Here is a 26563-nt window from a genome sequence, read left to right as displayed (position 1 = left end):
CCTAAACTATCCCGACACCCTAACCCAAACAGCTACACTACCTCTAATACCCTATCCCTAATACCTAGCCCAAACCTCTAAATTAACCCTAATACCCTAACCCTACATTTTTTTCTCGCAGTACTATAAAGGTGGTTGGCCATCTCCCCATACCACTTACATACAACACACAATTCTGATCTGAAAGAGTGCTAGGAATTAGAAGGTTGCTGTGAGGTGGCATCTGCAGTGAGGGTGTGGTGTGCACACAAAGAGCTGGTTGTGTGGTGGGTTGCATAGTAATGTGTATGTCTGTGCCCTGCTTAGTGCCTATGACATATAATGATGGTGATCAACACAAATTATGGTGGGCTAATCTCTCGGGCTGTGTGGCATAGGGCTTTCATTTGCATTTTCACACTGCAAGCACTGGGTGCCTGCCTAATATAACAGTGACATTACTGGGGTGCCAAGGTAATTTCACAAGCTAGACACTGAGGGCCCGATTCAGCATGGAACACATCTACGATGTGTGCGCATGCTGAAGCCCTTTTGCAGTGTGTGCACGCGCAGAAGCCGCACTGTCCATGCGCACACAGCACACCCATCTCACATATGCGAACGCCTCTGCCTGATTGACAGGTACAGATGGAGCCCTGCTCATCTATCCCTTTAATAGCATTAATTGAACCTGTGCTGTCGGACTTAATCCCCTGCTGTAATGACTTATTCCCCTGCTGTATTGTTCTCTCTGTATTGTATTGCAGCTAAGAATAATAGATGAAAGGCTTATGCTAATAAACCTTGGTGCACCATGGCGCACCAGGGAATGCTAAATGAGCGAGGCTCCATCTGTAGAGGTGTTCGTAGGGCGGGAGGGGGTGTTGATGGGGGGTGGGTGCAGTCCAGACACCGCAGGCATGTCAGGACCGTTTGTGGGGAAGACCGCGGCAGCTGCGTGACATCACACTTAGCCGCTGCGACCCAAAACATTGCAGGTAGCCGTCTGCCTTTGCAGCTAGTCTGCGCAAGCAGAGGGCTAACCTTAGCATGTGAGCGCTTCCACTGCCGAGTGGAGCATTCGCATGTTAGCGGAGGGAAGGGCCCATCATGCAGGGCGGACTTGCTCTGTACTGGGCGTCCCCCCGCATGCTAGTGTAAAGGGTTGTTGTAGTTGTGCGATATTTTTTTTTTAATTGGTGCAGCAAATACATGAGTTCACATGGGCCATCTGGACACATGCTGTGTGAGATCATTTCAGATTTGCTACTGTGACTTAAGCAAGGGGCGTACCACTCAATTGCAAAATTTGCCTCAGGTGCCCATGTTCTGTACTACGAAACATCTGTAGCAGTCAACACCATCCCACACTTTGAAGTGGCACCCCTACCATATTGGCAGAAGGGAGATGTGAAGAATCCTTGATTCTTTACACTGATATTGTGACACTTGGGTGTGACTTTACATGAATGGGTTTAAAATCACACAACATGCACAATTAGATTTTTCATTTAAATCTTTAAATGCAATTAAAGGGATAAAGTCAGAGAAGTCACATTAATGGGTGCATTCTCTGGTTTCTGAGTGTGGGTAGAGCTTCACCCTACTCACAAAAATACTTTTTTAGCAACGCACTAAAGGTTCAGAAATGGGAGTCATTATTTTGTATTTGATACAGGTACGCACCATTATACACGCATAAATGCCCACGTAATAAAAGTTATCCAGGCTGACAGCCAACCTAATAAGCTGCTGAAACTAAAAGTTCATTTGGGGATTCATATGACAAATTCCTATCAGTCATTATAGACAGCTAGTTCACCCCACCCCTTTCTCTCTGCAAAACATTAAGACTTGGCACAAGTATTTTATTTCCTTAGTGGACCAAACACATTCTATTAAAATAAATGTGATTGTTTTCCTATTTTGTGAGAGACAGGTAGAAAGGCAATCCTGTTAGTCCCCTACATCTCAATATTCAACTTAAATATCCCATATTTTCCTGTTTCATGTAGAAGGAAAATTCTTAATACGAGGGGTGTGCAATAAGTTTCCAGATGTGCAGTGCATAAGTAGAATAGACACAATCTGACTGTCTGGTTGTGAACTGTAATCTCTTACTAAAGTTCTTGTGAAATGTCAAGGCACAGAACTCTATATAAGCAGCTCTACACACTGTAGAAGTCAACATGTTCACTTCCTTCATAAACTCATTATGGAGCTCAACAGAGGCCTCTGGAGAGCCATGATCTTCTACGACTCCAAGAGTGGTCTGTGACAGCAGAAATGTTTTGACTGACTGCGAGCTGCTTTTGTGTTTGAGTGGTTTGCAGAATTTCAGCACAGGAGATGATCCCTGGAATATAAGGAGCACTGAGGCTGAGCTATGTCCGCCATCACAGAGGCAACGTTGCTGCCGTGTGAGCCATAGTTGAGGTGGATGCCAGGGTGACCATGGCACAGTTTCCGCTTAATACTCCACACAAAGCTTGGCCTGAGCAAGGTTTCTGCATGTTGGTTGCCCCAACAGCTGACTGGAGAGTAGAAGGAGGGTCAGGTGAATTGTTGCCACAACATTCTGGCCATGTTTGATGGCAGTCTCTCAAACTCTGCCTAGGAGATCATCAATGGTGATGAATCCTTGGAACTACAGTTTCGACCCCAAGACCAAGCAACAGTTGGCCCAATGGGCCTAAATGGGAGGTGCACCACAGATATTCCAATGTAAGTGCAGTGTGGCTAAGCAGATGGTGGCTGTTTTTTGTATCCAGGACTGGTCATGTAGATAACATACTACTCATAACAGTGTACCATCACTGAGAGCTGGTACACCATCCAATGCCTGCCGCAAACGCTTGAAGACATTTCCAGGTGCCATCCAAGAACTTGCGCTTGTAACATAGTAACATAGTATCTAAGGTTGAAAAAAGACAATTGTCCATCGAGTTCAACCTATTTGTGGTCTCCTATGCACGATTATTTTGTATAAAATTTTGACTGAAGTTGATGACTGCCGTTACGTTTTACCCCTCTTTTTTATAATAACCATAGTGCGTGCCTATGCCCCGTAACCCTGGATATCCTTATCCATTAGGAATTTATCTAACCCATTCTTAAAGGTGTTGACTGAGTCGGCCATTACAACTCACTCAGGCAGGGAATTCCAAACACGTTTCGTCCTTACCGTAAAAAAAGCCTTTACGCCGTATTGTGCGGAATCTCCTCTCCTCTAACCTGAGCGAGTGTCTACGAGTTCTCTGTGTTGATCTAACCAAAAACAGGTCCTGCGCAAGATCTGTATATTGTCCCCTTATATATTTGTAAATGTTGATCATGTCCCCTCTTAATCTCCTCTTTTCCAGTGTAAACATGCCTAGTCTTGCAAGCCTTTCCTCGTATTCCAGCGTCTCGATACCCTTAATTAGTTTGGTCGCCCGCCTTTGAACCTTTTCTAGCTCCAGGATATCCTTTTTGTAGTAAGGTGCCCAGAATTGTACACAGTATTCAAGGTGTGGCCTCACAAGTGATTTATATAACTGGAGTATAATACTCTCGTCCCTAGCATCAATTCCCCGTGTTATGCATGCTAATATCTTATTAGCCTTCTTTGCTGCAGTCCTTCTTTGGGTACTACTGCTTAGTTTGCTATCTATGAGGACACCTAAGTCCTTTTCCAATACAGAATCACCAAATTTTACCCCATTTAGTAGGTAGGTGTTATTTTTGTTCTTGTTACCACAGTGCATTACCTTACACTTGTCTGTATTGAAGCGCATTCTCCTTTTCGCTGCCCAAGCTTCTAATTTAACTAAGTCGTTCTTAAGCAACTCAGCATCCCCGTCCGCATTTATAACTTTACACAATTTGGTATCATCTGCAAAAATTGACACCATGCTCTCTAGACCTTCTGTTAGGTCGTTAATGAAAATATTGAACAATAGCGGTCCTAATACTGAGCCTTGCGGCACACCACTTAGTACTTCAGTCCAAGTTGAAAAAGATCCATTAACCACAACGCGCTGCTCCCTATTATCTAACCAGTTTTTGACCCAAGTGCATATTGTGCTTCCTAGCCCTGATTCTTGTAGCTTGTAGATAAGTAACAAAAACCAGAAGAAGGAAGTATTCCCTATTATGGGCACACTCGGACTTTGTGACACTAAACTTGAAGTCAAATATAAGGTGATATTTGACCACTAATATTAAAATATAGCCTTTATTTGTTATCTTAAAGCATCTGCGAAAATATTGTGCATGTGAAAACAAGTGCAAAAAATAATAAACAAATGTGAAATGAAACTAAAAATTCGGTCACTGCTGCCTTTTCATTTTTCACTCTCTCAAGTGTTTAGAATGTATCCATATTTGTTGCAATGATCTTTTCCTTTATATCCTAATAGAAACAATAGTATCCTTTAAATGTACCTCTGTGAGAGCTATTGAGGACTGGGTTCTAACTCTTAATTGACAATCTCTCTCATTCTTGGAGTTATACGTACCCCTATTTCCGAATATGATAATCAGAAATGAGTCCTAAATGTTTATCTCACAGAGTTGTCCTTTGTAGCCCCCTATTAGATAAATGAAGTATTCTTAATATAATCTTCTACTGTGTTGTCAAATTTTGCTTGAGATCACCTGACCAATAGGTAATTGCAAATGTAATATAGTGCCAGTTGTGTTGATGCTGATAACGGTCACAGATATGTGACACTACTAAATTAATCTAATTATGCGAGCATGCTATTTTTGCATGCCTATTATTATCATCTTAGTTCGTGTCACATATATTCAAATGACAGGGTGCGTTCCCTGTCAGTTATTCGGGAATATTGCCGATTTGGAATATACCCTATGAAATAACAAGGACTGTGCTATTAGGCAGCTCGTACCCCCTGTTCATGGCTTCCATTTTTGGTCTAAATAATTATGTCAGTTGGAAGAATGTGACAGATGTGTTCTTAGGATGTGTATCCACAGTCGCACCTTTGTCTTAAATCCTGCCAGCTAGAGGGGTGTGGCAGTAGTATATTGTTAGTGCGTTGTCTCATATGATGGTATAAAGCAAGATAATATGTTACCTTCTCTCACGTACTCCAGCTTATACCTGCTGGTCGTGGCTTATGTCTACAAACCCGCACGTATAGTCAAGGTTTCAAATAGCGTTGCCATTCAATGTAAAGGACTATGTCCCACACCATAACTGCTATTTAAAGCTCAAGCTAGGTACTTAATGTTAATAGAAGTGTTTGACAATACACAGTATGGAGGCTACATATTTGTGACACTTTATACATTATTCATTATAAGTGCTTTTCAATGATATTACTATAGTGAATGGAATAGGTGAATATTGATATAGAGATGTGGTGCTTTTCAGCATGTACCCATCTGCCGCGGCTCCCAGCTCCCAGGTTATGCACAGTGTAGTCACCATCAATACGGGACCCACTGTTGCGCAGCCTGTTGGAGCCGCAGACCAGTGGCGTGCGGTGAGGTCAGAGGCTGGTGAGGCACCACAGCCATAATGTCCGCCGAATCCTGCCGATGACCCCTACCACCGCCGAGCCAATGCCTGCTACTGCCTCTGAGCCGATGCCTGCTACCACCGCCAATGGCTTACAAACTCGCCCACCATCAACTGACCCAGCCCTCCGCCACTAATTTGCATCTCAATCCGATGCCGCCAATGCCCGCTGCCTGCCTGCTCTTCATACTTGTCATATATTGTACATTTTTATAGAAAATAATTAAAATTAGTGTTTGGGAAGGGAGTGGGAGGAGGACATGAATGCAATTTTGTTGTCCAGGGCTTCCATTAACTTAATGGAGAAGAGTCAGAATGGGTTAAAAAATGTAAAAAAAAAAATGCGTGAGGTCCCCCCTCCTAAGTATAACCAGCCTCGGGCTCTTTGAGCCGGTCCTGGTTGTTTAAATACTGGGGAAAAATTGGACAGGGGTTCCCCGTATTTAGACAACCAGCACCGGGCTCTTAGACCGGTCCTAGTTCCAAAAATACGGGGGACAAAAGATGTAGGGGTCCCCCGTATTTTTAAAACCAGCACCGGGCTCCACTAGCCAGGGACATAATGCCACAGCCGGGGGACACATTTATGTAGGTCCCTGCGGCCGTGGCATTACCCCCCCAACTAGTCACCACTGGCCGGGGTTCCCTGGAGGAGTGGGGAACCCTTAAATCAAGAGGTCCCCCCCCCTCCAGGCACCCAAGGGCAAGGGGTGAAGCCCGAGGCTGTCCCCAGCACCCCTGGGCGGTGGGTGCCGGGCTGATAGCCATAAGTGTGTATAAAAAAGAATATTGTTTTTTGTTGTGGAACTACAAGGCCCAGCAAGCCTCCCCCGCTTGCTGGTGCTTGGAGAACCTCAAGTACCAGCATGCGGGTAAATAACGGGCCCGCTGGTACCTGTAGTTCTACAACAAAAAAAATACCCAAATAAAAACACAACACACACACCGTGAAAATAAAAATTTATTAAAACACACTTACACACTCACACATACTTACCTACATCCCACGCCGATCACGTCCACTTGTCCATGTAGAATCCAATAGGTGGTTCCTGTAAAAATGAGAGAGAGATTACTTACCTACATCCCACGCCGGTTACGTTCACTTGTCCAGTAGAATCCAATAGGGCCGGTACCTGTAAAAATAAAAATTATACTTACAAACAAAGTAATCCACAGGAGGAGAGAGAGAAATTAATGAATATTATACACTCGCTGACACGGGAGGACGTTAGCATAGACAGGGGAGAGTGCTGCTGCTAGCTGGGATGATGGAGCAGGCTCCCCCAATAGTTGTGAGCCTAGTAGCTGTACCCCTAGTAGCTTTGCCCCCTGTAGTAGTGCCCCCAGTAGCAGTGCCACGAGTAGTTGTGACCCCTGTAGCTGTGCCCTTTGTAGCTGTGCCCCCTGTAGCTTTGCCCCTTGTGGCTGTGCCCCCAGTAGTTGTGACCCCTGTAGCTGTGCCCGTTGTAGCTGTGCCCCTTGTAGCAGTGCCCTGAGTAGTTGTGCCCCCAGTCGCTGTGACCCCTGTAGCTTTGCCCCCAGTCGCTGTGCCCCCAGTAGTTGTGACCCCAGTCGCTGTGCCCCTTGTAGCTTTGCACCCAATAGCTGTGCCCCGAGTAGTTGTGCCCCCAGTCGCTGTGCCCCCGTAGCTTTGCCCCCAGTAGCTGTGACCCCAGTCGCTGTGCACCCTGTAGCTTTGCCCCCAGTAGCTGTGCCCCAGTAGCTGTGACCCCTGTAATTGTGCCCCTTGTAGTTGTGCCCCCCAGTTGCTGTGCCCCTTGTAGTTGTGCCCCCCAGTTGCTGTGCCCCTTGTAGTTGTGACCCACAGTTGCTGTGCCCCTTGTAGTTGTGCCCCCCAGTTGCTGTGCCCCTTGTAGTTGTGCCCCTTTTGCTGTGCCCCTGTTGCTGTGCCCCTTATAGTTGTGCCCCTGTTGCTGTGCCCCTTGTAGTTGTGCATCTTGTAGTTGTGCCCCTTTTGCTGTGCCCCTTGTAGTTGTGCTCCTTGTAGTTGTGCTCCTTTTGCTGTGCTCCTTATAGTTGTGCCCCTTGTAGTTGTGCCCCTTTTGCTGTGCCCCTTATAGTTGTGCCCCTTTTGCTGTGCCCCTTATAGTTGTGCCCCTGTTGCTGTGCCCCTTGTAGTTGTGCCCCTTTTGCTGTGCCCCTTATAGTTGTGCCCCTTATAGTTGTGCCCCTTTTGCTGTGCCCCTTATAGTTGTGTCCCTTTTGCTGTGCCCCTTATAGTTGTGCCTCTTTTGCTGTGCCCCTTATAGTTGTGCCCCTTTTGCTGTGCCCCTGTTGCTCTGCCCCTTATAGTTGTGCCCCTGTTGCTGTGCCCCTTGTTGTTGTGCCCCCCAGTTGCTGAACCCCTGTTGCTCTGCCCCCAACACACACATAAAAAAAATAAAAAAAACACACACACATACTTACCGCTCCAGCAGCGCAGCTCCAATAGCGCTGTCCTCCGTCTCCGTCCGCCGTCTCGTCTCTGCTGTACTATGGGAGAGACGTCATGACTCATGATGTCTCTCCCATAGTAGCGCCGCTCAGTGGCGCTGGCTGCAGCGGGCGCCCACACAGCCCACGGCGCCCACTGCAGCCGGGAAGGGGGCTCGCTAGTGATTGGACAGCGGATCCAGCACTGGATCCGCTGGGCCAATTACATCTGGGGCACTGACAGGGGCGTGCATTCATCGGGGCTGCTTCCCCATTCATTTTCAATGGGCTTTCACAGCCCATTGCTGCGCCCCGCCCCCCGCTGCCCGCCCCCCGCTGCCCGGACTTTTAGTGTTAGCAGCGGGAGGCACCTCTCCCGCTGCCTCCCACCCTCACAAGCAGCCACAGGGGGGGGGGATGGGAATTATTGAAATAATGAAAAAAGATATTTATAACAGACTGTGTTATAAATATCTTCTTTTTATTATTTTAATCAATATGACAAGGGGGGCACTGCCTCCCCTGACTGCACGTCCCTGCCGCAGACTCATACAGTATGCAGCCGCTGACCGCCGCCTCCCGTATCCCAGGCTACACACACCGCTGGCGGTGTCCGGCAGTGCGGGGCCGCCGGGTGTATGTATCGCTGCGGCCGCTAGCCACCTCCCGTATCTCAGGCCACACACACTGCTAACAATATCAATCAGCACGAGGCCACCGGGAGGCGGCGGCTAGCGGCCGCAGCGATACATACACCCGGCAGCCCCGCACTGACGGACACCGCCAGCGGTGTGTGTAGCCTGGGATACGGGAGGCGGCGGTCAGCGGCTGCATACTGTATGAGTCTGCGGCTCCAACAGGCTGCGCGCCAGGGGGTCCCGTATTGATGGTGACTACACTGTGCATAACCTGGGAGCTGTGAGCCGCTGCAGATGGGTACATGCTGAAAAGCACCACATCTCTATATCAATATACACCTATTCCATTCACTATAGTAATATCATTGAAAAGCACTTATAATGAATAGTGTATAAAGTGTCACAAATATGTAGCCTCCATACTGTGTATTGTCAAACACTTCTATTAACATTAAGTACCTAGCTTGAGCTTTAAATAGCAGTTATGGTGTGGGACATAGTCCTTTACATTGAATGGCAACGCTATTTGAACCCTTGACTATACGTGCGGGTTTGTAGACATAAGCCACGACCAGCAGGTATAAGCTGGAGTACGTGAGAGAAGGTAACATATTATCTTGCTTTATACCATCATATGAGACAACGCACTAACAATATACTACCGCCACACCCCTCTAGCTGGCAGGATTTAAGACAAAGGTGCGACTGTGGATACACATCCTAAGAACACATCTGTCACATTCTTCCAACTGACATAATTATTTAGACCAAATATGGAAGTGGGAACACAAGCCATGAACAGGGGGTACGAGCTGCCTAATAGCACAGTCCTTGTTATTTCATAGGGTATATTCCAAATCGGCAATATTCCCGAATAACTGACAGGGTACGCACCCTGTCATTTGAATATATGTGACACGAACTAAGATGATAATAATAGGCATGCAAAAATAGCATGCTCACATAATTAGATTAATTTAGTAGTGTCACATATCTGTGACCGTTATCAGCATCAACACAACTGGCACTATATTACATTTGCAAAAACCTATTGGTCAGGTGATCTCAAGCAAAATTTGACAACAAAGTAGAAGATTATATTAATGATACTTCATTTATCTAATAGGGGGCTACAAAGGACAACTCTGTGAGATAAACATTTAGGACTCATTTCTGATTATCATATTCGGAAATAGGGGTACGTATAACTCCAAGAATGAGAGAGATTGTCAATTAAGAGTTAGAACCCAGTCCTCAATAGCTCTCACAGAGGTACATTTAAAGGATACTATTGTTTCTATTAGGATATAAAGGAAAAGATCATTGCAACAAATATGGATACATTCTAAACACTTGAGAGAGTGAAGAATGAAAAGGCAGCAGTGACCGAATTTTTAGTTTCATTTCACATTTGTTTATTATTTTTTGCACTTGTTTTCACATGCACAATATTTTCGCAGATGTTTTAAGATAACAAATAAAGGCTATATTTTAATATTAGTGGTCAAATATCACCATATATTTGACTTCAAGTTTAGTGTCACAAAGTCAGAGTGTGCCCATAATAGGGAATATTTCCTTCTTCTGGTTTTTGTTACATATGTACAACTTATTCCCAGGAGCACCTCCCATACAATTCAATTGATAGATAACCATTGAGATTTAAATATATGGGAAAGGATTCTATGTGACTTATTGGTAGTCATTGATTAGCACATATACATGTCTGTGCGACCCCTTCTCTTTCTCTCTATAGCTTGTAGATAAGTCTAATGTGTGGTACAGTGTCGAATGCTTTGGCAAAATCTAAAAAGATTACATCCACCTCTTTACCCTGATCTAGGTTTGCGCTTACTGTTTCATAAAAGCCAAGTAAGTTGGTTTGACAGGATCTGTCCTTCATAAACCCATGTTGATTCCTTTTAATGACCTTATTGACTTCAAGGAACTTCTGAATACTATCTCTTAGAATACCTTCCAATACTTTCCCCACTATAGATGTAAGCCTAACTGGTCTATAATTACCTGGTTCAGCTTTACTTCCCTTTTTGAATATAGGCACTACTTCCGCTATACGCCAGTCTTTGGGAACCATACCTGATATTACTGAATCCTTAAAGATCAAAAATAGCGGTTTTGCAAGTTCAGAGTGAAGCTCCATTAGAACCCTTGGGTGAATACTGTCAGGTCTGGACTTGTCTGTGTCCCCAGAGGGGGCGCTAGTGGGTCAGTGGAGGTATAAGGGAGGAAACGAGGAGGCTGGATGTTGTTTCAGCGCATCAGCGCAATGATATTTATTTGCAGATGATAATAACAGAAATGGCAGCAGAAATAATAATCACAGATGTAAAATGTCAATCACACAGCGTAATAGCTGAAAAAGTCTATGGCAACTGGATGGCAGATGACTGTAGAAATAATAACCGGAAATGTAATAAACAGAAGAACGGGTGCTTGTAAAGTGGTTCTGGTTTGGAAACCAGTGCAGATATAAAACAGGAAACTTTAGGCAGCAAGGTGTTAAATGGCAAACCTGGTAGCAGAGGCAGGAGTCTGACTTCACAGTGCAGGTATTGAAGCACTGGCAGCAGCAAGCTGTATCACAGGTGTTTGGAATGAGACACACCTGGAGTCAGTCTCAACTGCAGGCTGAAGCACACAAGGTGGTGATGAGTGTGAAGCCTGTTTGCAGGTATTGCTGGGCCTTGAAGTTCCACGGAGCTTGTGCAGATAACCAGGAGTACAGGTCTTTAGCCAGAGAGCCAGGAACACAGGAGTAACGGAACAGATCTTTACACATGGGTCGCAGGAGTGACACAAAGTCCAGGATGCCTGCAGACTGATCCTGCAGTCTCTTATATACCCCTTGGTGCACAGGGATTGGGTGAGTGAGAGAAAGTGGGTGCGGCCAAGCACCGGATTGGCCGCTGTATGCTGGCTGTTTGTAGACTGTCATGGCGGCGCCCATGCCGCGGCCTAGCGGGAACGCGGCGCGCTACACGCCCGCTGTCACAGGAGTGTTCCCAGGCCCGTGATGGCGTCCCATGGCAGAGACACAGATGACAGGTGACCGCAGGGAGCCAGGACGGAGTCCGCAGCGGCGGACGGATGTCGGCTTGGTGAGTCGATTCCTGACAGTACCCCCCCCTTTAAGGGTGGACACCGAACACCCACGTGGCTTGGATGGATGAGTGCTGTGGAAGACACGGACCAACCTTGGAGCATGGACATCAGATGAGTTTACCCAACTCCTCTCCTCTGGGCCATAACCGGACCAATCGACCAGGTACTGGAGACGTCCATACCGGCAACGAGAGTCCAGGATTTTGCCGATCTCGAATTCCACGCCCCGCTGAGTTCGAATTTTGGGGCCAACTGGAAGAGAACTCTGAAAACGGTTCAGGACTAGAGGTCTAAGGAGAGAAACATGAAAAGCGTTAGGTATACGCAGAGAAGGTGGTAACTTCAGTTTATAGGCCACAGGGTTGATGACTCTTTCAACAGGGAAAGGACCAATGAAACGGGGTGCAAACTTCATGGACGGAACCCTAAGACGGAGGTTACGGGTTGATAGCCAAACCTTGTCCCCAGGTTTCAGGTGAGGAACCGCACGTCTCTTGCGGTCAGCAAAGAATTTGTACCGGCTGGAGGCCTTTTTGAGAGATACATGAATCTTTTTCCAAATTGATGAAAACTGAGACAGAGCAGTAGTGGCAGCAGGAACATCCATATGAGGGAGTTCTTGGAAGTCAGGAACACGGGGATGTTGCCCATATACTGCAAAGAATGGTGTTGTTTCAGTAGCAGTATGGTATCGGAAGTTGTGGGCAAACTCGGCCCATGGGAGCAGATCGAACCAGTCATCCTGGGAAGATGAAACATATAATCTTAAAAACGTCTCTAGATCTTGATTAACTCTCTCTGTCTGCCCATTCGTCTGAGGATGGTATGATGACGAAAACTTCAGTTTGACCTGCATGGCAGCACAGAGGGCCCTCCAAAACCTCGCTACAAACTGTACCCCCCGATCAGATATTATTTCTGAGGGTAGACCATGTAAGCGGAAAATCTCCCGTAGGAAGATTTGGGCAAGTTTCGGGGCAGACGGGAGACCCTGGAGAGGGACAAAATGAGCCATCTTGGTAAATCTGTCCACTACAACCCAGATGGTATTATATCCTTGGGAAGGAGGAAGGTCGGTGATAAAATCCATGGACAGGTGTGACCAGGGACGACTAGGAACAGACAATGGTTGTAACTGACCTGCTGGAGACTGACGAGGAGTCTTATGCTGCACACACTTAGGACAGGATGCCACGAAATCCTTGATGTCAGCCTTCATCTTTGGCCACCAGTACGTCTCAGAGAGAAACTTGAAGGTCTTCAGAACACCAGGATGACCGGTGAACTTGGATTGATGAGCCCAAGCTAGCAACTTGGGACGGAGCTCTGGGGAAACAAAAGTCTTACCAGGAGGAGGAGCCGGGGAGACTTGGGATGCAGCGAATACCACTGGACTCAGGATGGAATGAGGCACTGAGTCAGGTGTTTCCTCTTCGGATTCCATGGATCGGGATAGAGCGTCAGCTTTAACATTCTGCGAACCTGGGCGGAAATGAAGCTTAAAATTAAAACGTGAGAAAAACATAGCCCACCTGGACTGGCGAGGATTAAGGCACTGAGCTGCCTTTAAGTATAGCAGGTTTTTATGATCCGTGTAGATATTGAACGGATGTTTGGCCCCTTCTAGGAGGTATCTCCATTCCTCGAGAGCCAGCTTGATCGCCAGTAGTTCTTGGTCTCCAACGGAGTAGTTAGCTTCTGCAGGAAGGAATTTGCGAGAATAAAACCCACAAGGGTGGACTTTCCCATCGGTTCCCTTCTGGGAGAGAACAGCTCCAACCCCAACTGTAGAGGCATCCACCTCCAACTCGAACGGTTTGTTAACATCTGGCTGAGACAGAACTGGGGCAGACATAAAGGCCAGCTTGATCTTCTGGAAGGCTGCTAAGGCTTCTTCTGACCAGTTGGAATGGTTTGCCCCTTTCCGAGTCAGGTTGGTAATAGGAGCGATGAGAGTGGAGAATCCCCGAATAAATTTCCTATAGTAGTTGGCAAAACCCAGGAACCGCTGGATAGACTTGAGAGAATTTGGAATGGACCAATTGGCAATAGCTTCCAATTTTGTCGGGTCCATCTGAAGATCCGATCCGGAAATTATATAACCCAGGAAGGGTATAGAGGGTACTTCAAAGGTGCATTTAGATAGTTTTCCGTAAAGACGGTTCTCACGAAGACGTCGGAGAACTTCTCGGACTTGTAGACGATGAGATGGAAGGTCTTGGGAGAAGATGAGGATATCATCCAAGTAAACAACGAGGTGCTTATACAGGACATAACGAAAAATTTCGTTCACAAAGTGTTGGAACACTGCTGGAGCATTACTCAATCCAAATGGCATTACTAGGTATTCGTAATGGCCATCTCGAGTGTTAAAAGCTGTTTTCCACTCGTCACCACTCCGGATTCTGATGAGATTGTAGGCACCGCGGAGATCTAACTTGGTGAAGATGCGGGCTCCTTTAACTCTATCAAATAATTCGGTAATGAGTGGTAATGGATAACTGTTTTTGATGGTAATGTCATTGAGACCCCGGTAGTCAATGCATGGACGCAGTCCTCCATCCTTCTTTTTAACAAAGAAGAAACCTGCGCCAGCGGGTGATGATGACGGACGGATGAATCCCTTCTGAAGATTCTCTCTGATGTAAACACTCATCGCCTCAGTTTCAGGAACAGACAACGGGTAGGTGCGCCCCCTAGGTGGCTTCTTGCCAGGAAGGAGATCGATGGGACAATCCCATTCCCTATGGGGCGGCAGGACATCAGCGGCCTTTTCACAGAAGACGTCTGAGAAATCTTGATAGGCTGCTGGGAGACTTGACTGTGTCTTAACTTCGGTAGACTTTATGGGACACACTTGGGCTAGACAGGATTGATGACACTGTGAACCCCATGAAGTAAGCTGCAATGTTGACCAGTCAAACTGTGGATTATGTAGCTGGAGCCAGGGCATGCCCAAGACAATCTCCTGGGTGGCTTGAGGGATGACCAGGAACTTAATCAGTTCAGAATGGAGAAATCCAACTCCCAGAACCACTGGGGCAGTTTGATGAGAAATGTTCCCCTTGGAGATTCGACTACCATCCACAGCAGTAATGTAAACTGGACAAGAAAGTTCACAGGTAGATAGGCAAAATTTATTTACCGCAGCTTGGGTGATAAAGTTTCCTGCAGCACCGCAGTCCACTAATGCTGACGCAGACTGGAGCCCAACTGAAGTCTCTAGCGTCACTGGAAGGATGAGGTCTTGATTGGAAGGAGCCTGACAAAAAGATCCCAACTTGACTCCTCCTTTATAGGTCAGGATCTGGCGTTTCCCCGAACGCACTGTGCAGGAGTTAATCTGGTGGCCCGCAGCCGCACAGTACAGACAGAGTCTCTCACGCATTCTTCTTGCCCGCTCCTCAGGAGATAGGCGGGACCTATTTATCTGCATAGGCTCGTCAGAAGAGGGAGACTGGAACTGTACAGAAGGTATTATCCTTGATCTGCGTGGCTCACTCCGAGCGCGTTCATTATTGCGTTCACGGATGCGAGAGTCCAACTTAATGCACAAGGAGATCAGGTCAGACAATAGAACAGGAAGGTCGCGGGTCGCCAGTTCATCCTTGATCCGGTCAGAAAGTCCATGCCAGAAGGCTGCTACCAGGGCCTGATTATCCCACTGAACCTCTGCGGCCAACGTCTGGAACTGAATAACATATTGTCCCATACTACGGGTACCTTGGCAGAGTTGAATCAGGTCAGCGGAAGCTGATGTTGCACGACCAGGCTCGTCAAAGATCCGTCTGAAAGTTGACACGAAGTCTGTGTAGTTGTTAATCAGAGGGTCAGCACGTTCCCACAGAGGAGACACCCAGTTCAGAGCAGATCCAGAAAGTAAGGAGATGATGTAGGCAACCTTGGACCTTGGCGTGGGGAAATTATGTGGCAACAACTCAAACTGGATTTCACATTGGTTGAGAAACCCGCGACATAACTCTGGACTGCCATCATACTTGCTCGGCACGGGCAGGTGCAGACGTGACACTGGAGCAGATGCAGTCGGCATAGAGGAACTCACAGCACTGGCAGGTGCTGGAGTAACAGGAACAATAGGAGTGAGTACACTAGGCAGGGATTGCTGTAGTGTATCTATCTGGGAGGACATCCCTTGCAGAAATTGATACATCTGCTGCTGCGCAACCTCTTGACCATCCAGACGGGAGACCAGGTTTTGCAAGGCCTCTGACCCCACACTCCGTCCACCATCTGAGTCCATCGATCCTGGACTTACTGTCAGGTCTGGACTTGTCTGTGTCCCCAGAGGGGGCGCTAGTGGGTCAGTGGAGGTATAAGGGAGGAAACGAGGAGGCTGGATGTTGTTTCAGCGCATCAGCGCAATGATATTTATTTGCAGATGATAATAACAGAAATGGCAGCAGAAATAATAATCACAGATGTAAAATGTCAATCACACAGCGTAATAGCTGAAAAAGTCTATGGCAACTGGATGGCAGATGACTGTAGAAATAATAACCGGAAATGTAATAAACAGAAGAACGGGTGCTTGTAAAGTGGTTCTGGTTTGGAAACCAGTGCAGATATAAAACAGGAAACTTTAGGCAGCAAGGTGTTAAATGGCAAACCTGGTAGCAGAGGCAGGAGTCTGACTTCACAGTGCAGGTATTGAAGCACTGGCAGCAGCAAGCTGTATCACAGGTGTTTGGAATGAGACACACCTGGAGTCAGTCTCAACTGCAGGCTGAAGCACACAAGGTGGTGATGAGTGTGAAGCCTGTTTGCAGGTATTGCTGGGCCTTGAAGTTCCACGGAGCTTGTGCAGATAACCAGGAGTACAGGTCTTTAGCCAGAGAGCCAGGAACACAGGAGTAACGGAACAGATCTTTACACATGGGTCGCAGGAGTGACACAAAGTCCAGGATGCCTGCAGACTGATCCTGCAGTCTCTTATATACCCCTTGGTGCACAGGGATTGGGTGAGTGAGAGAAAGTGGGTGCGGCCAAGCACCGGATTGGCCGCTGTATGCTGGCTGTTTGTAGACTGTCATGGCGGCGCCCATGCCGCGGCCTAGCGGGAACGCGGCGCGCTACACGCCCGCTGTCACAGGAGTGTTCCCAGGCCCGTGATGGCGTCCCATGGCAGAGACACAGATGACAGGTGACCGCAGGGAGCCAGGACGGAGTCCGCAGCGGCGGACGGATGTCGGCTTGGTGAGTCGATTCCTGACAAATACTTTCGGGACCTGGTTACTTATTAATCTTTAAATGTTTTAATCGGTCACAGACTACTTCCTCGCTTAAATAGGTACCTATCAGTGGGATATTTTCATTATTGAGATTATGTGTTAGTCCCTGAATTGAGTCCTCTCTAGTAAATACTGTTGAAAAAAACTAATTTAGTGTGTCCGCTATGTCATTATCATTTTTGCTTAAGACTCCCAACTTGTCTTTTAAAGGGCCTATACTCTCCTTCTTTAATCTCTTGCTATTAATGTATTTAAAGATTTTTTTGGGATTCGCTTTGCTTTCCTTTGCTACTAGTTTTTCAGTTTCTACTTTAGCCGCCCTTGTCATCACAACAATGCACCTGTCCACAAGTGGTTGATTTTCTAGCCCATGAACACATCCAGGAGCTTAGTCATCTTCTGTACAGACCAGACCTGGCCCCTGCGACTTCTTCATGTTCCCACAAATCAAGGCACAAGATGCGTGGGATTTGTTTTGAGTCACTGGATACTGCAGTGTAGACCTTCATACAGCATGTAGAAAACATACCTGCTTCGGGCTGGTCCAGCTGCTTCACCAAGTGGTTTCACATCTTTGCATAGATGCCTCTGGCAAATACTTTGGAAAAATGAAATGTTCACTTTGTAAATATAAAAAAAAATGTGCATCCAGAAACTTATTGCACATCCTTCGAATGGTTGTGTCTGCTGGTCCTAACCTTACACACAGTAGCCCCAGATACCATTATGTTGATCCCATCTACCACCTCTGCACGTTTGTGACCGAGGAACTAATCGGGTAACATGACCTCACCTATATGTAACCAGATTAGCCTTCAACCCTCTATTCCACCTGAGTTTAATGAGCTTTTACTGTTCTTATTCATATAGTGGACTAGGAGTTGTTTAACCTAAATGTTCAATCTCCTGTTTTTTATAGTACTAAAACATTTCAAACAATTCATGATTTGGGTCTCCTACAAATGAAACTTTTTAATATCTGTAGATCAAATATTTACAGGCTTCATAAGCAAGTGTTTACATAACCCACTTTCAACTGGGAATTATTTGATTAATTCTTCCTTTACATTTACATTGCTCCTTCCATGTGTGTCTAACTGGACGGCAAAGATGAAGACATGTATCATAAGGAGACTCTAGAGTATACAATGTGATATGTTCAGGTTCGAATCTAGATGTAAGGAAGAGCCCCAGGGAATATAAAAATAGATAAAAAAGACAATACTGTAAATCTGAACACGTCTTTACAGCCACAAAACAAACAATTGGTAGTCATGACAAAACTCCTCACTATCTGAAACGGATAAAGAAATGAGATGGATTATGGTAGATTAAAACTCGACTGCCTCTGTCAATAGTACTGGTAATCATTATTGTAAGTATATGTGTGTGAAGGATGTGACATCACTACCTGAAACACTTCAATGTCTATCTTCTGTCGTCATAGTGATTAGGGCTGTGTTTCTTACTTACCTCCGGGCCCTACTTAATCATTCCCAGTTCTTCCTTATAGTCCTGTTACTATTCTCTTATTTAGTGTCCCCATCCTGGTTACTGGTTTGTTGTATTCTCCTTTTCCCAGTTGGAATTTATATAATAGGTTCACTTTGTAAAATCTTCAAACCTGTATTTACCTGTTGTGAAAATTCTAATACAAATGGTATCATTTATTGTACTGTATTGAAACAGGATTGTTTTGTTGCAAGGAGAAAATTATATTAAAATGATATGAATGTGGGCCTGCAACTTTACATGTAAGAATATGTACCTACTGTATGACCCTCACATTTCTGGTATGTTCTTACAGACAGATTTTGAAAAAGATGTGGATCTGGCATGTCAGTCTGATGAGAAGGCCTCATGGTACACCGCACATGGGGAAACTGGTAAGCACATTCACAACTAATGTGTAGCCCAGCACATGTTCACTAAGGACAACAGTTATTGCGTTACATGCCCAGGCAGTAGGAAAATGTTATTGCACTGGATGCAGAGGCAGACCCACCAACTCACACTACCCCATCACGTGACAAGAAGTCGCAGCACGCTTATTCTACAGAGCAATAAAATAGCATCAGAATTTGGAAGGCAGCCTGTATTTTAGGTTACAATTCATTTAGTTGATTACAGTCAGTCAAAGCTCAAAATAGGGAAGCTAAATGGTGCTACACTGTAAATGTTACTATATCATTACAAATTGTGGCTAAAAATATATGCAAATATGTTTCCATACTACTTATAAGTTATTGACGCAATTCAATCACTTGTGGCTCTAATGCAGCTCTGTCAGTCAGAATTGCCTGAAAAATATAGTAGCAATGTTCAGCAGCAGTTCAAAGTAGATAACAATTAGTGCAGAAAAATCACTCAGAAATTGTTCATAAAAAATCATTTTCATAAGCGACTGTGTAGCAGCTACTTTTGTTGCGCTCCACTGTTGCTAAAATTCACTACATAAAGGGAGTAATTCAGAGTTGATTGCAGCAGCAAATTTGTTAGCAGTTGGGCAAAACCATGGGGGTCATTCCGACCTGTTCACACGCAGCAGTTTGTTGCTGCGGTGCGAACGGGTCCGGAAATGCGCTTGCGCGTCAGCCGCGCTGCGCATGCGCAACGTTGCCCGGCAACAGGGGTCGCCGGGTTACGTCGTGACCTACGAAAAAAAGCAGTCGCATAGCCGACCGCAAGAAGATTGACAGACAGAAGGCGTTCCTGGGTGGATCCGGACTGTTGGCTGTCGTTTTCGGGGAGTGGTAAGGAAAACACAGGCGTGTCCAGGAAAACGGAGGGCGGATGTCTGACGTCAAAGCCGGCTCCAGCATCGCAGAGATCGTCGCACAGGGTAAGTATGTCCAGGGCTAGTCTTGTTTTACTTGAAATATTTTTAGCTTAGCAGGGCTGCACAAGCGATCGCAGCCCTGCTAAGCTAAAATACACTCCCCCATAGGCGTGGACTAGTTGATCGCAACAGCAGCAAAAAGTTGCTGGCTGCGATGAACTCGGAATGACCACCCATGTGCACTGCAGGGGGGCAGACATAACATGTGCAAAGATAATTGGATTTGGGTGGGGTGTGTTCAAACTGAAATCTTAATTGCAGTGTAACAATAAAGCAGCCAGTATTTACCCTGCACAGAAACAAAATAACCCACCCAAATCTAACTCTCTCTGCACATGTTATATCTGCTCCACCTGCAGTTCACATGGTTTGCCCAACTGCTAACAAATTTGCAGCTGCGATAAACTCTGAATTACCCCCACAATGCTGAGCATATTTAATCGGACTTTAAGGGTTGACTTGCAAAAAAAAAGGTAATAGAAATCGCTGTCTCTGTGCCAGTTAATTGTCCGATAGCATTGATTTCAATAGAGCTGCATTCTCCAGTGCCGTTTTATCAGCAGTGATCAACAGTGAATCACTAGAGGAAAATTATTGCTGTGACATCCATTTAAACGATGTCTGTGAGAGCATATTTACAGCTCAGATTTTTACTGAAATATTCACTGCAGAAAAATAAGTCAGCGTGATAGTACATGTAGCACTGTAACCAATCATAGCACAAGTTGCTCCCTTTTTTTTAAATGTTTTAAACAATAAATGAGTGATGTCACATTATTATATAGGAATGAATTGCACTGAATGTTTCACATTTATTTCCAATTTAATTCAGTCTTGTTCAAGGAATTGAACACATGCCACCCATCCAGTGTGACTGGAGCTCTATCCCGGATCTCTATAGATGATGAGGATGACTTAAAAATGCACAAAGGGTGCGATGGACTCAGCTATTCCCACCTTCCTGGTAACCTCTCCTCTCAAGGGGGCATTCTTCTGCAAGTGCCCAAAATAACCCACAATCAAGTGAATGAGCTCAATGATCCGCTACCGAAAAAAGAGATCAATTTGGATCGTGGTCCTCTTTATTTGTGTCCTGAGGGAAATTTGTGGCCTCTGGACTTTGGGGATGCATCACAGGAACCGTCATTGGAAAGTGAGTATATGGTGCTGCCCAGACGGACTTTGAGTCTGAAGCCTTTTAATCGGGAACACAGCAAACTGAATGTGAAGCTGTCAGAACTGAGCAAAGGGCGCCAGCAAGGAGACACAGATAGTTATCCCAATTTCCTGTCAGTGGACCACATTAACGTCAACCTCACCCCACCCTATGTGCCGGCACAACACCAGTATGGCTTACCATTTAAGCAGCCTCCCTCCGTCCGGCAGATCCTGGCATCAGAGATGAATGAGCGAAGTCGTACGATGCCCCGCACAGTGCCTGGTCCATCTCTGAGCGCTGGATCTCTCGAGGTGAGAGGTGGAAAAAGCGTTGTCTTTGTGTTCAATTCTTGTAGAACGCAGCCTCATTCCGTGTCTCTCATTCTCTCCATCGTTACATTTTCTGTCCCTCATCACTTCTTTCTCATCATTCTCCCTCACTTTGCTTTACTTTTGTTGTTAACCTTTTCCTTTTCACTGCTGCTCTGAAAATGTTTGTTTGTACTTTTCAGTGTCAGTGTCTCTATGTATGCACCTTCCTCCCTTCTCTCAATCCATTTCCTCCCTTCCTCCCTTTCTCTCTTCCTCCTTACATAGAAGCCACACCAACCTGTCCCTGTGTTTCTCCCTCAGCGGAAGCGATTGAGATATTCAGATTTGGACTTTGAGGTGAGCACTGTTAGCCCAACATGTAGTCCTACATCTGCATGATACTTTACATTACATACTGTATAGGCTACATTGGTAACAAGGGCTGTCAGGATTAGGCAGCATTGTGTTAATGCTATAGTTGCCTCTTTGCAGAAAGTGATGCACACAAGAAAAAGACACTCAGAGCTTTATCATGAATTGAACCGCAAGTTCCACACACTGGAAAGGTATCGGGATGCCAGTGCAAAGGTGCGCCTACCAACTTTTCTTTTTCTTCTTCATTTTAGCTGGATGTTTTGTGAACCAGAAGTTTAGCTTACACTCTAGAAATATGTATTTCTATGCATATTGGCATTTAAGAATAATTAGAGTCCACAATGCAATATTGCCTCCTATATCGTGGTAAACAAAGTCATCAGTCAAAGACATTAAGGTCACCTAGTGGCTAATTTAGCATGTAGCATTGGCAGAAGTTATGTTCCTCAGATGTTGGATGGCCTTTGTTTTACTCAGCAAAAAGAGAACTAAAATTGAAATAATGATTGTAATAGCTTTTCACTCTATAACGGCTTACTTGCAGTCCACAAATTCACATATCTCTTCCTTCCTATTATCTCTGTTCCCTCATTCATTATACTTTCACTTGAGTTTTATTCCTATATATAGTTTTATTTCTATATATAGTTGTATAGTAGACAGACATGCTTTCCTCTCATGTCTGTCACAATAAGGATTATTACATGGGTCATTCTAATACTCCCCTCTCTGTGCCACGACTGACTCTGTCTCTGCTGCTATAGCTGATGTTGTTCTCACCCTCTCGCCATGTCGCTCTTTTGCTTATTTGTAATTCAGAGAGACAAACGCTGGAGTATATCCTCAGGAGGAGCAGTGGAGAGAACCTCAGCCAGTGTAAGTAACTTACTATGTGGTTGTCATTGTCTACAAATGAAAGAAACATATGTCGTGGCCTCTTTTGTTCCTTCCTCCTACTTACCCTGTAGGTCTCTTGTTTTACATCCCTCTGTTTACATCAGTTACTGCCAATAAAGTGAATGTGACACATTAATACAACTGCAGGCGACAGAATATGGTAGTTAAGCAAATTGTCATCACTAGGATGAAGGGGGATGCTTAATTACTTGAAGTTGTCATTGCTGGTGATGTATTTAAAAATGAACTTGATATTTATTTTTACATTAAGCTGTGAGTCGTGGTAACAGCAAAAGTCAGACCTCTGGGTGACACAGATAATCACTTCTTCTACAGCAACTACACAGCTTATTATGGCGTATTTAACACTACCCTCCTATATAAAAAAGACATCTTTATGAAGAAAGTTTAACCTGAAGAATAATAGTTTGCTCTCATGCTGCTGGATCGGTATAATATCTGCCTCCTGAAGATAATAAAATATTAATGTGAATCAGATATTACTTTAATTAAAAATAAAAGAGCAATTACAGAAGGCTCACCGTGAGATGATCTACTAAACCATTATTTTTCATGTTGTCTATTGTTGTATCAGTAATGTGCCTAATTAATGTTATTTATTAAGTAATAGACATCTAAACAACAGTCTTTCATGTCTTAATTTCTTTGGTGCTATATAGCAGTGTACAGAGCACTAGCTATACATCAGCTTACTTTAGTAATATTTATTTATGATTGCGTATAAAGGGGGTTATTCAGGTAAGCGATGCAACTGCAATTTGCCCGTTGGCAGTGCCAGTGTGCACGCACAGGCCCTGTCCTTTCCGGCCAATGTGATAGCATTGCATTGGCTGTGAACGCCTCTACCTGATCTACAGGTTCGCGGGTTGGGCAGGGGCGGCGGTGGACTGTTGCGGGGGTGGCACTGGGAAAACATGGTTGGGTTGGTGGCAGTTCCAAGGTGGCTACAAATGTCCAGCGAAGGCAGGGGGTCTTCCACAGTTGCTGCCACCGCAGCTATTGGGCAGGACATTCAGCATGCTGGGCGGCCTTGCCCTGCGATGGGCGGCCCCCAGCATGCAAAAGAAGGGATTGCAAATTCCGCTTTTTTGCAGAATCTGAAATCCAACCTGAATAACCCCCAAAGTTCATAGTGGCTAGTTTGTATGTATCAATCCATGTTTAACATTTAGACGCTTTTGTTGATGTGCTTGTATTTAGATTCATCTATCAGCATTCTCAATTCCAAATCACGTGGGTAATTTCACCTATCAAACTCCTCACTATTCTATTGATTCATTCTTATACTGAGGGTTATATTGATCTGCTTGCATATACTGCGGTTGGATGGAATGTCACTGCAAGCTTTGATTAGACCAACCTGTCAATGTTTAAAGTTTTGATGCATCCATCAGCATCATTGTAGAGTACATTCATCAGTGTCTTCTATGTTGGACACATTTATCAATGTTCTTGTGCTCTAAAGAACATTTAGATTTTTCTTTAATATACACATCAATGTTACTAGAATCAGATACATGAACATTGTCTGAATTAGCTACATCAATTGATTTCATTGGAGGAAGATGTGCCCATTGACATCTCAAGATTAGATTGAACTGTGAATTTCCTAAGGTTAAATAAATATCTCAAAACTAATTTCATTAATTGATTTCTTCAACGTTCTATTTATCATCATATTCATCTATTGACTGATTCATTAAATGAATCCATTGATGTTTTCACAGTTGATGCTCACAGAACTGCAGCTATACTATATAATGACTTCTCATTTATCCATAAAGGGGAAAGAATTCCCTCACCATACCCTGTGCATGTGGCTTGCTTTCAGTTGATTCATCTACTAATCTCCACCAGGGTTTTTCATTCCATACGGGCAGATTACATTATTTCCATTCAGGTAAGTATGGTAATTGAGCAGTGAAAAAATGATTGGGTCTTCAAAACCGAGCAATTTCCTCAATAGAAGTCTACTGGAGTAATAACAGAGACCTGATTTAAAGAAATTATCAGCCATTGTAATACCTCTGTCCTTATGTGACCTTATATGACTCTGCAAAGTCATATTTTAAATTGTTCCTATCTAATATTGGTTTCTTAGGAGAAGACAAGCCCAGCTGGTCCCCATCAAAAGGTTTGGGATAGCTACAGAGCCCGCTCTTCACAGATACACGACCGCCTGGGTCTACGATGCGTGGATTGGGATCAGCCTCCACGTATTTCCATGGATATGTCAGATGGGGATTATCAGACTGAAGTATAAGGGAATTTCTCCATTCACACCTTAATTTTATTAACCTCTTCAACTCAGTTGATTATCCTCGCACACCAGAGAATCAGTCACAGGGTGACTTTGGTTAAAGCCAACGGAGAATTACACAGGCTATCGGTGTATTCACTGGATATGTATTTAAATATCTGCCAAATAAGACCGCTGAACCGATGTGAAAAATGGGAGAGTTATGGGCGATAAATGAATTGCTCTTTGGAAATGAAGCCCTCCGATCCTCCGATTTCAGGATTCCGTATCCAGGATCTCTTATCCTCTTTACTGTATAGAGGACCCAAGCGGCAACAAGCTACTTGTTCTCTTTACATACACACATATGTTGTTCTGTCACACAACTTCCTCTGTCCTGCTTCCTGGACATTGCTTGTCAAGTGACCACTTTCTTCCAGTATTATATCCTCCCCCTCTCCCCTGCCTCCTGCCCAGTTTGGGCAAAGAAGGTGGGCCTTACTTTGCCTTTATGGACTGCTTAAGGCCAGCCCAACTGGAACTGAACTAGACTGACTTATCCCAATCCTTACCGAAATTTCTGGTATGGGGCAGTGGGAAAGGGGGTCAGGTGGCGCTGGGTTTTAAAAATGCCTAGAATTTGTTTAAAAATGAAAAAAAAAATAAAAAAAAAATCTTTTGAATCGTGATCTGAGGTAAGTTGTATTTTTTTTCCATGATTTACAAAGTCCCTGTAATAATATATACTATTATCCTGAAGCCAGTAAAAATACTTAAAGGTTCGTTGTTTCCATTTTTTTTAACAAGAGAAGGACACTCTAGTAAAATAGAACTGTCAGTTTGACCTTCTGATACATGTGTAGTAGACCGTTCTCTATTAATATGCTAGCTGAGGCTGAATATTTAAAGAAGTTTATTGCATCTGCAAGCAATGATATGTAATAAATATTGCAAACATTAGTGCAAACAAAGTACTGGTATTCATGTGATTTGCCACTTATAAAAAGCATTGTTACATGCCTGTGGTTTAAGACATAATTATATCATGTTTCATTAATTTAAATTTACATTAATAGTTTTTTCTGACATAAGGTGAAATGTTTCATAATCTCTAGTGAATCAAGAGGGTGATAGGGGGAAGATACAGAGCAAGCCCTGTAGAGTGACTGCCCACTGGAGGATGTTGGGTCCAGTGCATAAATACTGTATATCCTATAATTACACATATATGTCTCTTTATACAGGAATAATTTCACTGTAGGGGACAACTGCTTGCCCCATCCAGTCTGCTCTTCCCTTGTTATATTTGCTAATATGCTAATTAGGGCAGTACAGATGGTGTAATGTTTAGCATTACCACCTCACAGTACTGAGGTCATGGGTTCAATTCCAAACATGGACCTAACTGTGTGGAGTTTGTATATTCTCCCCATACTTGCATGGGTTTCCTCCCACAATCCAAAAATATACTGGTAGGTTAACTGGCTCCCAACAAATATTAACCCTAGTGTGTAAGTGTGTGTTTGTGCATGTGGTAAGGAATATAGGTGGTCATTCCAAGTTGGTCGCAGCCAGCATCTTTTTGCTGCTGCTGCGATCAACTAGTACACCCCTATGGGGGAGTGTATTTTAGCTTAGCAGGGCTGCGATCGCTTGTGCAGCCCTGCTAAGCTAAAAAAATTTCAAGCAAAAGAAGACCAGACCTGAACATACTTACCCTGTGTGACAATCTCTGCAATGCTGAGGCCGGCTTTGATGTCAGACATCCGC

General features: G+C 44.7%; 1 protein-coding gene across 1 annotated transcript in view; it reads left to right on the top strand.

Annotated features, from left to right (window-relative positions):
* Positions 1 to 25482, top strand: part of ADGRB2 (adhesion G protein-coupled receptor B2) — a 694168-nt gene extending 668686 nt beyond the window's left edge. The window contains exons 25-30 of the mRNA XM_063954232.1: positions 18760 to 18838; positions 20624 to 21261; positions 21547 to 21618; positions 21754 to 21849; positions 22456 to 22512; positions 24656 to 25482. Of these exons, the coding sequence (XP_063810302.1) occupies positions 18760 to 18838; positions 20624 to 21261; positions 21547 to 21618; positions 21754 to 21849; positions 22456 to 22512; positions 24656 to 24817 (1104 nt within the window). The 3' untranslated portion in view covers positions 24818 to 25482. The remainder of the gene's footprint in view (positions 1 to 18759; positions 18839 to 20623; positions 21262 to 21546; positions 21619 to 21753; positions 21850 to 22455; positions 22513 to 24655) is intronic.
* The last annotated feature ends 1081 nt before the right edge of the window (positions 25483 to 26563 follow it).

This window comes from Pseudophryne corroboree, chromosome 2, assembly GCF_028390025.1.
Source record: "Pseudophryne corroboree isolate aPseCor3 chromosome 2, aPseCor3.hap2, whole genome shotgun sequence".
Classification (NCBI taxonomy): domain Eukaryota; kingdom Metazoa; phylum Chordata; class Amphibia; order Anura; family Myobatrachidae; genus Pseudophryne; species Pseudophryne corroboree.
This window is presented reverse-complemented; position numbering and strand designations above follow the sequence as displayed.